The sequence below is a fragment of the Bos indicus genome, chromosome 16, assembly GCF_029378745.1.
Source record: "Bos indicus isolate NIAB-ARS_2022 breed Sahiwal x Tharparkar chromosome 16, NIAB-ARS_B.indTharparkar_mat_pri_1.0, whole genome shotgun sequence".
Lineage (NCBI taxonomy): Eukaryota > Metazoa > Chordata > Mammalia > Artiodactyla > Bovidae > Bos > Bos indicus.
In genome coordinates, this window is record NC_091775.1 from 80,155,877 (window position 1) to 80,168,874 (window position 12,998).

The 12,998-nt window shown below is 48.3% G+C and overlaps 1 protein-coding gene across 2 annotated transcripts in view; it reads left to right on the forward strand.

The window, feature by feature from the left end:
* Positions 1 to 12,998, forward strand: part of CAMSAP2 (calmodulin regulated spectrin associated protein family member 2) — a 97,674-nt gene that overhangs the window by 10,898 nt on the left and 73,778 nt on the right. For both annotated transcript variants that reach the window (XM_070768747.1, XM_070768748.1), the window contains exon 2: positions 11,172 to 11,431. In XM_070768747.1, coding sequence (XP_070624848.1) covers positions 11,172 to 11,431 — 260 coding nt within the window. The remainder of the gene's footprint in view (positions 1 to 11,171; positions 11,432 to 12,998) is intronic.

Consider the following 12,998-nt stretch of genomic DNA (forward strand, 5'->3'; position numbering starts at 1 on the left):
AACTGATGCTGAGTACCAAAAAATTGACGCTTTCGAACTGTGACTACAACTGTGTTGTAGTTCAGATGCAGAGTCCTGAGAGCGGGACTGGGAGGTGTGCTTTGAGACTGTGAGAAGGGAGGGCTTTGGGTTGGGCGTGGTGATGGGTCTGATCTGGGGCTTGAGGGACTGGGAGGCGGCAGTGATGACGCCCAGGCCCCAGGCTTGTGCACTTGGAAGGTGCTGTGGGTCTGTGATGTGAGGACACTGGGAGAAGACTGATTGGGGCGTTTGGAGGTTTCATGACTTTTCTCAGCATAATGTCAAATGTCTAAAAATAGTAGGAGTTCCCCAATACCCGTCACCCAGAGTTATCAGTTGTTGACCTTCTGTCCCGTTTGTTCTATGATTCTTTCCCTTTCCCTGACACAAGTACACGTGTATGTATGTATATATACATCAGATCAGATCAGTCGCTCAGTCATGTCCGACTCTTTGCGACCCCATGAATCGCAGCACACCAGGCCTCCCTGTCCATCACCAACTCCCGGAGTTCACTCAGACTCACGTCCATCGAGTCAGTGATACCATCCAGCCATCTCATCCTCTGTCGTCCCCTTCTCCTCCTTCCCCCAATCCCTCCCAGCATCTGAGTCTTTTCCAGTGAGTCAACTCTTCGCATGAGGTGGCCAAAGTACTGGAGTTTCAGCTTTTGCATCATTCCTTCCAAAGAAATCCCAGGGCTGATCTCCTTCAGAATGGACTGGTTGGATCTCCTTGCAGTCCAAGGGACTCTCAAGAGTCTTCTCCAACACCACAGTTCAAAAGCATCAATTCTTCAGCGCTCAGCCTTCTTCACAGTCCAACTCTCACATCCATACATGACCACAGGAAAAACCATAGCCTTGACTAGACGAACCTTTGTTGGCAAGGTAATGTCTCTGCTTTTGAATATGCTATCTAGGTTGGTCATAACTTTCCTTCCAAGGAGTAAGCATCTAATGAATTAGAGACACTGTATCCTCTACCCCTAAATGCTTCAGGCTGTCTCCTAAGATGAACAGTAAGTCTCAGATAATCTGAAAATCTTAAGAATCGGGAAATTTAGCTCGCCGTTACATCATCTAATCCCGAGTTCAGCTTTGCCATTGTCTTCGTGTCCTTTGTTGCCCCTCTCTTCTCTTCGCAGAGCCGCCCGGGACCATGCGCCGAGTTTAACTGGCTTGTCTCCGTCCGCTCTGTAACCTGGGTGGCATGTTGTCTGTCCTTGTCCTCACGGTGCTGGCGTGGTGAAGCCTGCACACCCTGCTGCGTGCAGGGCCGGGCGTCAGGTCCCTGCCTCAGGTGCTGTATCTTTGCACGAGGAGGCTGGTCCCCGCAGGGCCACCCCCTGCCCCCTGGTCCTCTGCCGCCCATGACGGGGTCTGGCCGCTGGCAGTGTCCCCGCGGGAGCCCCAGGCAGTAAGAAGGACCAGTGCACAGAACCTTGCCCCGGACAAGAGGCGATGGAAACCCGGGAGCTGAGACGCTTCCCTGCACCCCTCCCGGCACCTGCTGCCAGCCCGTTGTCTTTGGCTTTCTTCCCTCTTGTCCTCTGATGTCTCCTCTCTTTCCCCTCCCTCCTTGCCTGCACCCCCTCCACCGCCCCTTCTCTATTCTCTGTCTCTCCGGTGGCAGGTGCACCTTGGTGCCCCCTGCCTGGCACCTGCCCTACCTTCCTGGGGTCCTGGGCCAAGACACCCAGGAGGCACCTGAGGGAAACCGCTGGGCAGCCCCGCACTCTGGTCCCCCACCCTCTGTGCTCCCAGGATAAGACGGCTGGGGGCGGGGTAGACGTGGGAAGTCCCAGCTCTCAGCACCCCCGGACTGTCTCAGCCTGCAGTGCCCATTTGTTTCCTTTATTAAAATGTGTTTTTATCTTAGAAAAACTGTAGGCCACTTATTTTACAGAAGGTCCCTCGATTTGGATCTGTCAGCGTGTCTTCGTGATAGAGTCAAGTTAAGCAGGTCGGGCAGGATGCCCACAGGAGGGTGCTGTGTCTCCAGTGGTCGTGTCACAGGCACACGGTGTGCATTCGGTTGGTGAGGTGGACTTTAATCTCTTTCTTTTAAAAAAATTGTTTCTTTTTGATCACGCTGGGTCTTTGTTGCTGCATGTGGGCACTCTAGTCACGGTGCTTCTCTCGTTGTGGAGCACGGGCTCTCGCTGCACGAGCTTCAGTAGCTGTAGTACGTGGGCTCAGTGGTTGTGTCTCGAGGGCCCTGGAGCGTGCAGGCTTCAGGAGTTGTGGTGCAGGGCTTAGTGATTCCTCCTCAGCGTGTGGAATCTTCCCAGACCAGGGATCGAACCCGTGTCCCCTGCATTGGCAAGTAGGTTCTTATCCACTGTGCCACCAGGCAACTCCAGACTTTGATCTCTTGCTTCAGGTGGTATCTGCTACTTTTCTCCACTGTGAAATTATTGTTTTCCATTTTTAATTAAGAAGCAATTTGCAGGGAGATAATTTGAAACATCCTGTTCATCAAACTTTGGCCCACTGACTTAGCAACCACAGTGATTCTTGCTTGAGTCAGTTATTACCCTATTTACTGTATCCCATTTTTAGTTGGTATTCTGCTACAAGGAAGAGTTTTCCCTTCTTTTTCTTTCGCACACTTACTCATTTATTTGCTTACAACAGGATGGACATTCTTGTTTATTCAAGTGGGTTATAGTCGTCTGTTGTCATTATTTATTTGATGTTCAGATTGTCTTAGGTTTGGCTGATTGGAATCTCCTTCCAGCGGAGTCCTGCGAGCTGACACAGTCCCCTCATTTGTTGGCTCTGATACTTCTTGGCATGCGCGCGCATGCATTCTTAGCTGAGCGTGTACTTTGCTGTTCCAGCTCGGGAGGAAGCAGCCATTTCTTGAGGAGTCCTGGTTGCTTTCGTGGGAGGGTCTTAGAGACCAGGATGAAGGCGCACTCTTGCTGCTTCTGGGGTTCGGCAGACGTGACCTGAGGCTCGGGCGCTCTGTCGCCGTCACAGGTGCGTGTCATGCGTGTGCTCATGCTGACACTTCCCATCTGAGGCCAGCTCCACGGAGCTTGCCCTCACATTCCCCTCGCCATGTGCGTTACTTCCCCTGTTGCCCAGGAACCTGGCTCTGGTCTTGGGGTTGAGGTTCCCTGCGTCCTGGAGGCTGGTGAGGATCTGCAGCTTGGAAGAGGCCCTTGTGTCTCTCAGGGCAGTGGGAGGGGTGGGTGGGGACTTCACACCTAGGGTGCTGCGTGGAGAGACGGGGAGCCCCCTGCCCGTGCTGTGCTCCAAGCACCCTTCTGGGTGCTGATGCCAAGGATGGGGAAGGGCCTGCTCTCCTAGAGGCTGCGGTGTGGAGGGAATAGCAGACCCGGATATCATGGGACAGCAGTCATGAGAACAGGTTGACCGATTGACCGATGGGAAGGGGGGTCTGGGGATGACGGCTCACAGCTCCCGTGGGAGGATGAGGGCCAACTGGGTGGCGTGAAGCCCAAAGACTCAGTGTCTGTGGCCCGCCAGCCGGCCCGGAGGGGCAGAGGTTGAGGTCCAGAGCCGGGGAGGCAGACACCTGACACATGTGGGCAGCGGGAGGCGGCCTCAACTCGGGGAAGGGATGACCGCACTCAGGGGCCCCCGTCAAGTAAGACAGGGCTCCAGAGCGCCAGCCTTCCCCACTCTGCCATTCTGCCTCCTGCTGCTGGTGAATTAGGATAACTGAAAACGACTCAGGTTTTAAGAGGGAATGCCGCTGCAGAAGTCATGTGGCCTAGAGGGAATTCTCAGGGCTTTCAAAGCAGATGCAAGGAGTAAATTGGGATTGCTAGTGCAGAATCTGGGGCTTGAGGGGAAATTTGAAATCTGCGCATATCTTTAGAACAAGGCCAATGACTAAAATTTTACAAAGTAACGTTTTGAACCATCAGACGTCCATTGCATGCTCCAGGTGCATCGGGCACTGAGCTGCTGCGGTGTGAGTTGTGGGAATAAGAGACCTGGGCCTGGGTGAGTCCCTCCTTGGCAACAGTGGGTTTAGCAACGATTCGTCATTTTGATAGGCGGACTCTTTGTAACTTAATCTTTGATTACTGATACTAGGAATTTTTTTTTTTTAATATTACTGATCATTTTTTTGTCTTTTGGTTAATTTAGAGTTCAGGGTCTAGGGTTTACTTTCACTTGGAGTTTTTGATACTCACAAATTCTGTCTTAGTAATTGTCTTAGACACAGTTTTTAGATTTGGAAATTAAGGCAGCATTCCCCTGGCTAAGTAGTGACATTTCTGAAATGCACTCCCCTAGGGAGAAGGCAATGGCACCCTACTCCAGTCCTCTTGCCTGGAGAATCCCAGGGATGGCGGGGCCTGGTGGGCTGAGAGTCGCACAGAGTCGGACACGACTGAAGCGACTCAGCAGCAGCAGCAGCAGCATACCACCCAAGCAGCCACTGTTTAAGGAGATCTGAGTCGCTTGCTGGTGTGTGGGTGCAGCCGTTACTAGTGCTGACTCAGCTCTGTGGGGAAGGGCCCTGAGCAAGACCCTTGCTGTGCTCTCTGCCGGTGCCCAGGCCTCTCAGGTGGTGGTGAGTTTCAAAGCCTTGCTCTAGCCAGAATTGATTTATAGTAACATGAGCGTGGTAGGTTTTCGCTTAAGTCCTGGTACTCAAGAAAAACTTGTCTCTTCCCCTTTGCAATTCTGGGAGTGGAGTTTCAGTTTTCTCAAGTATTAATTTCTTATCTTCTTGGACTCTGGAGATGAGGGGGAGGGTGAAACTTCTTATCTTTGATTTTGCCTATTTATTTTCTAATACGCAGTTTCAGTTCATTTGTTTTAAAATGTGATACAACTCCAAACTGTTGTTTTAAGGAACGACAGTTTTGTACTGTTTGCAAAATGATAGACATTTTCGACGTTGTCTTTTCAGCATATGCAGTTCTTGAAGTCTTGCTCTTAAAAGTGACCTACTTTACAGTACTCGGCATGCAGTTCTACATTCTTTAGGGATGGAATGATCGGTTTTGTCATGTTCTTAACACATTCTGAGACTTGCTATTGCTCCTTTCCCTTTTCCTTGCATTGAAATTTTTTGAAACTTGCACTTTCATAACTTAGATTTGTGGGTACATCATAGCACAATGAAAATAACCCCTAAGCTGTCCTCTTCTACCTTCCAGTTTGGTGATCCTGGCAGACGTCGTTATTTTTGAAGCTGTGTAGCTACATAGTTTAGAGTTAAGACTCTGCATTTATCAGCTGTGTGCCTGTGGCACAGTGCCTTTCTTGAGTTACTTATGTGTAAAATAGGGACGAGGATTGTTCGTATTGAAAGACAGAATGCATGTTTATGACAGGGCTTGCATATAAAAGCCCTTATTGAGTATTCAGTTCAGTACAGTTCAGTCACTCAGTTGTGTCCGACTCTTTTCGACCCCATGAGTTGCAGCACGCCAGGCCTCCTTGTCCATCACGAACTCCTGGAGTTCACTCAAACTCACTTCCATCCAGTCAGTGATGCCATCCAGCCATCTCATCGTCTGTCATCCCCTTCTCCTCCTGCCTCCATTCCCTCCCAGCAAGTCAACTCTTCGCATGAGGTGGCCAAAGTACTAGAGTTTCAGCTTTAGCATCATTCCTTCCAAAGAACACCCAGGACTGATCTCCTTCAGAATGGACTGGTTGGATCTCCTTGCAGTCCAAGAAAACCACAGTTCAAAAGCATCAATTCTTCGGTGCTCAGCTTTCTTCACAGTCCAACTCTCACATCCATACATGACCACCGGAAAAACCATAGCCTTGACCACATGGACCTTTGTTGGCAAAGTAATGTCTCTGCTTTTGAATATGCTATCTAGGTTGGTCATAACTTTCCTTCCAAGGAGTAAGCGTCTTTTAATTTCATGGCTGCAGTCACCATCTGCAGTGATTTTGGAGCCCCCCAAAATAAAGTCTGACACTGTTTCCACTGTTTCCCCATCTGTTTCCCATGAAGTCATGGGACCAGATGCCATGATCTTAGTTTCCTGAATGTTGAGATTTAAGCCAACTTTTTCACTCTCCTCTTTCACTTTCATCAAGAGGCTTTTTAGTTCCTCTTCACTTTCTGCCATAAGGGTGGTGTCATCTGCATATCTGAGGTTATTGATATTTCTCCCGGCAATCTTGATTCCAGCTTGTGCTTCTTCCAGCCCAGCGTTTCTCATGATGTACTCTGCATAGAAGTTAAATAAGCAGGGTGACAATATACAGCCTTGACGTGCTCCTTTTCCTATTTGGAACCAGTCTGTTGTTCCATGTCCAGTTCTAACTGGTGCTTCCTGACCTGCATACAGATTTCTCAGGAGGCAGGTCAGGTGGTCTGGTATTCCCATCTCTTTCAGAATTTTCCACAGTTTATTGTGATCCACACAGGCAAAGGCTTTGGCATAGTCAATAAAGCAGAAATAGATGTTTTTCTGGAACTCTCTTGCTTTTTTGATGATCCAGTGGATGTTGGCAATTTGATCTCTGATTCCTCTGCCTTTTCTAAAACCAGCTTGAACATCAGGAAGTTCACGGTTCACGTACTGCTGAAGCCTGGCTTGGAGAATTTTGAGCATTACTTTACTAGCGTGTGAGATGAGTGCAATTGTGTGGTAGTTTGAGCATTCTTTAGCATTGCCTTTCTTTGGGATTGGAATGAAAACTGACCTTTTCCAGTCCCGTGGCCACTGCTGAGTTTTCCAAATTTGCTGGCATATTGAGTGCAGCACTTTCACAGCATCATCTTTCAGGATTTGAAATAGCTCAACTGGAATTCCATCACCTCCACTAGCTTTGTTCATAGTGATGCTTTCTAAGGCCTACTTGACTTCACATTCCAGGATGTCTGGCTCTAGTTGAGTGATCACATCATCGTGAATATCTTGGTCGTGAAGATCTTTTTTGTACAGTTCTTCTGTGTATTCTTGCCACCTCTTCTTAATATCTTCTGCTTCTGTTAGGTCCCTACCATTTCTGTCCTTTATCGAGCCCATTTTTGCATGAAATGTTCCCTTGGTATCTCTAATTTTCTTGAAGAGATCTCTAATCTTTCCAATTCTGTTGTTGTTAACACAGTCCTAATATTTATCTGTATATTGTCTGGTTTGACAGTTTCACCAAGTTGTAATAAAGCTCATGGGTGGGGAAGGATGTGAATGCAGTATGTAAATGTAATTGGATGTACAGTGTGGTGAAGTTTGTAAACTGATGGCAAGCAGTCAGTTTGCACAACTGGTGTTTAGGTAGCAAGTCACCTGTAATGGTCAGTTTTCATTGTTGTAGAAAAACAATCTATCATGTATACATTTTATAATAATCTTAAATGATTTCACTTTTAAATTTGTTCTACTAGTAGCTTCCGTTTAGTTCCTGGGATACAGGAGTTTAAATGAACACTGACCCTGCATCCTGTAGTTTATGACAGAGCTTACCATCACCCTGCAGAGTCTGTCAGGTTTAAGGCTGGCTCACAGCTGGTTAATGCGGCTCTGAAGGAAGGGAAGAGTTTTCAATTATTAAATGAGGATGATATTTTTAGATGTCTCCAAAATCCCAAATTGGTCCAGCTACTCTTGACCTCTTTCCACAGTCCAGTATCCCCAGTTGCCTTTCCCATATTTCCACTTGGGTATTTTTGCTGTTGTTCCAAACTCAGCGTGTCTGGAGCTAAGGTCACGGTCCTGCTTCTGGAGCAGATGCTACCTCTGGTTTCCCTTCCTCTGTTAGTGATGTGCCTCTTGCCTTGATCACCTCTGGGTGCCGTCTGGCCCCTTCTCTCTGCTCTGTGCCTGGGCCCTCAGGCTTTGTCCCTGTCCTTCCCTTCCTGTTGGCGTTGCTGCCCTGCCTCCTTCCCGTGTCATTTCCTAGTGTCTGCAGACTTCTGTCTCTGATTTTTATCACCATCAGTATTGAATACTAGATTAACTGTCCCCAGATATCAGTCATAATGGGTCACTTTCCTCTATAAAACTGTTTGCAGTTCCTTGTTCAGTTCAGTAGCTCAGTTGTGTCTGACTCTTTGCGACCGCATAGACTGCAGCACACCAGGCCTCCCTGTCCATCACCAACTCCCGGAGTTTACCCAAACTCATGTTCATTGAGTCAATGATGCCATCCAGCCATCTCATCCTCTCTCGTCCCCTCCTCTTCCCGCCTTCAGTTTTTCCCAGCATCAGGGTCTTTTCCATTGAGTCAGCTCTTCACATCAGGTGGCCAAAATATTGGAGTTTCAGCTTCAGCATCAGTCCTTCCAATGAATATTCAAGGCTAATTTCCTTCAGGATGGACTGGTTGGATCTCCTTGCAGTCCAAGGGACTCTCAAGAGTCTTCTCCAACACCACAGTTCAAAAGCATCAATTCTTTGGCACTCAGCTTTCTTTATAGTCCAACTCTCACATCCATATATGACTACTGGAAAAACCATAGCTTTGACTAGACGGACCTGTGTTGGCAAAGTAATGTCTGTGCTTTTTAATATGCATTGGAGAAGGAAATAGCAACCCACTCCAGTGTTCTTGCCTGGAGAATCCCAGGGATGGGGGAGCCTGGTGGGCTGCCGTCTATGGGGTCTCACAGGGTTGGACACGACTGAAGTGACTTAGCAGCAGCAGCAGCTAGATTGATCATAACTTTTCTTCTAAGGAGCAAGCATCTTTTAATTTCATGGCTGCAATCACCATCTGTACTGATTTTGGAGCCCCAAAAAATAAAGTCTGTCACTGTTTCCACTGTTTCTCCATCTGTTTGCCATGAAATGATGGGACTGGATGCCACGATCTTAGTTTTCTGAATGTTGAGTTTTAAGCCAACTTTTTCACTCTCCTCTTTCACTTTCATGAAGAGGCTTTTTAGTTCCTCTTCACTTTCTGCCATAAGGGTGATGTCATCTGCATATCTGAGGTTATTGATATTTCTTCCAGCAATCTTGATTCCAGCTTGTGCTTCTTCCAGCCCAGCGTTTCTCATGATGTACTCTGCATAGAAGTTAAATAAGCAGGGTGACAATATACAGCCTTGACGTGTTCCTTTTCCTATTTGGAACCAGTCTGTTGTTCTATGTCCAGTTCTAACTGGTGCTTCCTGACCTGCATACAGATTTCTCAGGAGGCAGGTCAGGTGGTCTGGTATTCCCATCTCTTTCAGAATTCTCCTCAGTTTGTTATGATCCACACAGAGGCTTTGCAGTAGTCATTAAAGCAGAAAAAGATGTTTTTTCTGAAACTCCTCTTGCTTTTTCGATGATCCAGCGGATGTTGGCAATTTGATCTCTGGTTCCTCTACCTTTTCTAAAACCAGCTTGAACATCTGGAAGTTCACGGTTCACATACTGTTGAAGCCTGGCTTGGAGAATTTTGAGCATTACTTTACTAGCGTGTGAGATGAATGCAATTGTGCGGTAGTTGAGTTCTTTAGCATTGCCTTTCTTTGGGATTGGAATGAAAACTGACCTTTTCCAGTCCTATGGCCACTGCTGAGTTTTCCAAATTTGCTGGCATATCGAGTGCAGCACTTTCACAGCATCATCTTTCAGGATTTGAAATAGCTCAACTGGAATTCCATCACCTCCACTAGCTTTGTTCATAGTGATGCTTTCTAAGGCCTACTTGACTTCACATTCCAGGATGTCTAGCTCTAGGTGAGTGATCATAGCATCAGGATTATCTGGGTCGTGAAGATCTTCTTTGTACAGTTCTTCTGTGTATTCTTGCCACCTCTTCTTAATATCCTCTGCTTCTGTTAGGTCCGTACCATTTCTGTCCTCCTACTGGAACCCTTTCTCTGCCGAGTTGTTCGGTCTTCTGTCTTCCTCTTCCCCCTCCTGTTTAGAGACCCTCTTTACCCTGTGATTGCAGTTTCTGCTTGCTCGTCCCCTCCTGTTTTTCTGGATGCAGGTGGCTCAGCCTGCCGTGGTGCTTACTGCTTTGAACTTGAAGCGCACACTTGGTCTCTCTCATTTTGTGCTGGGTCGTTTGTTGCTTACTGTTGTCTCCAGTTTCGGAATTGACAAACTTGATCTGTCTAGACTATTTGTAGATTATTATGTCCTTGGGTGTAGAGATTATTTCTAAATCCTTGAATTCCCCAGAACCCATACTGGTATGTAAAATAAATGTGCAGTAATTATAATACTGTTATTTGATGAAAATAGTTTTCTAAATGATTGGGCTTTTCAAAAGCTTTAAGGTAAAATTGCTACGGAGTATATTAATACTTGTGAATACGCTCTTTGGACTTCTGTTCATGCTGTGACATTCCTGAGCTTACACTAAAGCTGCCTCTTCAGGAAGCTCCTGAAGTCGGCAGTGGGTGGCAGTGAACCCTGACTCTCCAGAGAAGGCGGACGAGGCCTGGCTGGTGGCTGCCTGTGTCCTGTGGCTGCGGCTGCACGTGAGCCTGCTGCTCAGATGCCCGCCTTTCCTCGGGGCGGGGGTCGACGCTCGTTCTCGCCGGGCCTTCTTCCTGGGGAGTGGCCTGGCCTCCAGAGAGACACTCAGAGACTGGTCCCGTTGCTTAGCTGCCCGTCTGTCTCCCTGGGGCAGATCGGTCAGGCACCCAGGAGGGCTTCAGTGGGGTCGGACAGAGGTGGTCATGGGGGTGGTGTAGTAACAGGGTTTTCTGGCGTTCGGGACATTTGAGGGTGGTTGTCCTTGAACCTCAGCTCTAACTGCCCCCGACAGGCCAAGCAGGGCGGGAGAGGCCAGCGGTGGGAGGCAAGGGGACAGCAGACGGTGGGCACACTCTCGGGTGTCGAGGCCTGGGGTCCCTGAAACGGCTGTTAGCCGCCTTTCCTGGTTGGCTGCTTGGATGGGAGGGGATTCACTGGCACAGGCTTTTGGGAATCTTGCCCTCGTCCTGCGTGTCCGAGTGCACATGTGGGAGCGCTTTCTCCTGAGTTGCTGGGCTCAGGAGGCGTTTCTCCTTGATGCTTGGCGGTGGCTTTCGTGATATACTCGGACAGTATCTTCAGTAAAGGAAGGTTCTCTCTCTTTCTCATTCCAGACTGTCTGCCATGGTCAAATAAATCATCTGTTCAGTTAAAGGGTTATTGTTGTTTCTAGCAGAAATCTTTTACGACATAAGTGATGCTATTAAATAAACTGTGTTTCTTTTATACAAATCTTGTAAGAACGTTTCCCCCTTAATCTTTGTAGAGAATGTGCCAGAGGAGCTCCGAGAGCCGTTCTACACGGACCAGTATGACCAGGAGCACATCAAGCCGCCCGTGGTCGGCCTGCTGCTCTCGGCCGAGCTGTACTGCCGCGCCGGGAGCCTCATCCTCAGGAGCGACGCTGCGAAGCCCCTGCTGGGCCATGACGCCGTCATCCAGGCCTTGGCTCAGAAAGGCCTCTATGTCACCGACCAAGAGAAGCTGGTGACAGAGCGAGACTTGCACAAGAAGCCCATCCAGATGGTGAGTCTTCACGGCCACGCCGATGGCGTTTGACGTGTGTGCTTCTGAGCGTGACGTGTGTCACACAGCAGAGGGACCTAGGCTTTACAGTTGCACTGCTGTCTCTGCCTGGAGTCTAACAGTTATCTTTTTCCTCATAAACCTCATTTTCAAACTGAAGGTTTGTCTTTTTAAGAACTGAAGTGTGGTCGATTTACAGTGCTGTGTTTCAGGCGTATAGCAGAGAGATCCGACGAAGGAAGAGTGTAATGAACTATTTTGGAATGTTTGGTCCCATTCTAATACTCGGGAGAAACAATCACATAATTTCCAACTAAAGTGATTTTTTTTTCCCCCAGTTTAAAAGCTTACTTTTTTCCATCCCAGAGACTTTAAGAGATGTAAAGGGCATCCTTGTCTTCTTGGGAAAGAGGTGGGAGTGGTGAGTGCTCGTTTATATGCGTGAATGACCTCTTGGTAGATTTCTGTGTGCTCAGTATTTGAGTTTATTTAGCAACCAAGAACGCATTCTTGTGGAGAACACGCAGTGCAGGGCTGTGTGCTGGCCTGGGTCGAGCAGGCGTGCCCTTCCTCCCCGCAGCTCCGGAGACACGCAAGTGCTGGAGTTCTGCGTGTCCTGCGTCAGTCTGTGGTACTGCTTGAACTCGCGTTTACAAAATCCTGGGCGTCGAGAATGGTATGGAACAGTGACTCATTTGCATGTTCAATTAGATCAGGCTCTCGTATGAGGCTGGTTGTCTTCCTTGGAGGAGAGAAGAGAGGTATATGCAGAAGACTATATGAAATTATGAGACTGAAGAAAGATGAGGGAAAGTTAGTTTACCAAGTATAGCACTAGAAGAGCTGATTGACCTACCTTTGCTTTCTGCCTGTTTTCCTTCTTTAAAACAACCTCTTTTTATTACTTTCAAGAAATGGAGAATAATGTCTCGAGAAAACTTTAGTTAATGAATTTAGTAATAGATTTATTAAACTGCAGAATCATTGAGGAAAACTAAGAATGTTTCTTGTCAGATGGGAGGTTGTGGCCTTCTGTTGACGGCTGCAGGTTCACCTCACGGTTCCGTCCGAGGTTTGCACACCTGCATGGCGCCCGTGAGCAGCTTGCAGGCCCCAGGGCTGAGCAGAACTCTGCTCAGGGGGCCCTGCAGTAGCTCACTGGCCGCTCTCTGGAGTCACTGCACTGGGTGGACACTCCTACTCTGACTGCTTTTGCTTCCTGCTCAGGCCGAGGGGGTGGTTACGAGCGTGTCCCTGTGCCGAGTCTGCATCAGGGTCTGCCCAGTGCCAGTTCTCTGAGGTGCCGGCAGTGCACGTCACAGGACCTGCTCCTCCTCAGAGGAGGTTGTCTGTTCTAGGTCCTCTCTAATAAGAGTGGAGCAGACTCTCCACGCTTCCTTCATTACTTTTCCTAGTGTAGCTTGAGTGTGTGGCGGTGCAGGTTTGGTAGACTGCTCTTGCATTCCCATCAGGTTACTTTCACTCTGCATTGATCTTGCTGTTAAATCTGACTCCAGGAATTGAGGGCTTCCCTGATAGCTCAGTTGGTAAAGAATCCGCCTGCATT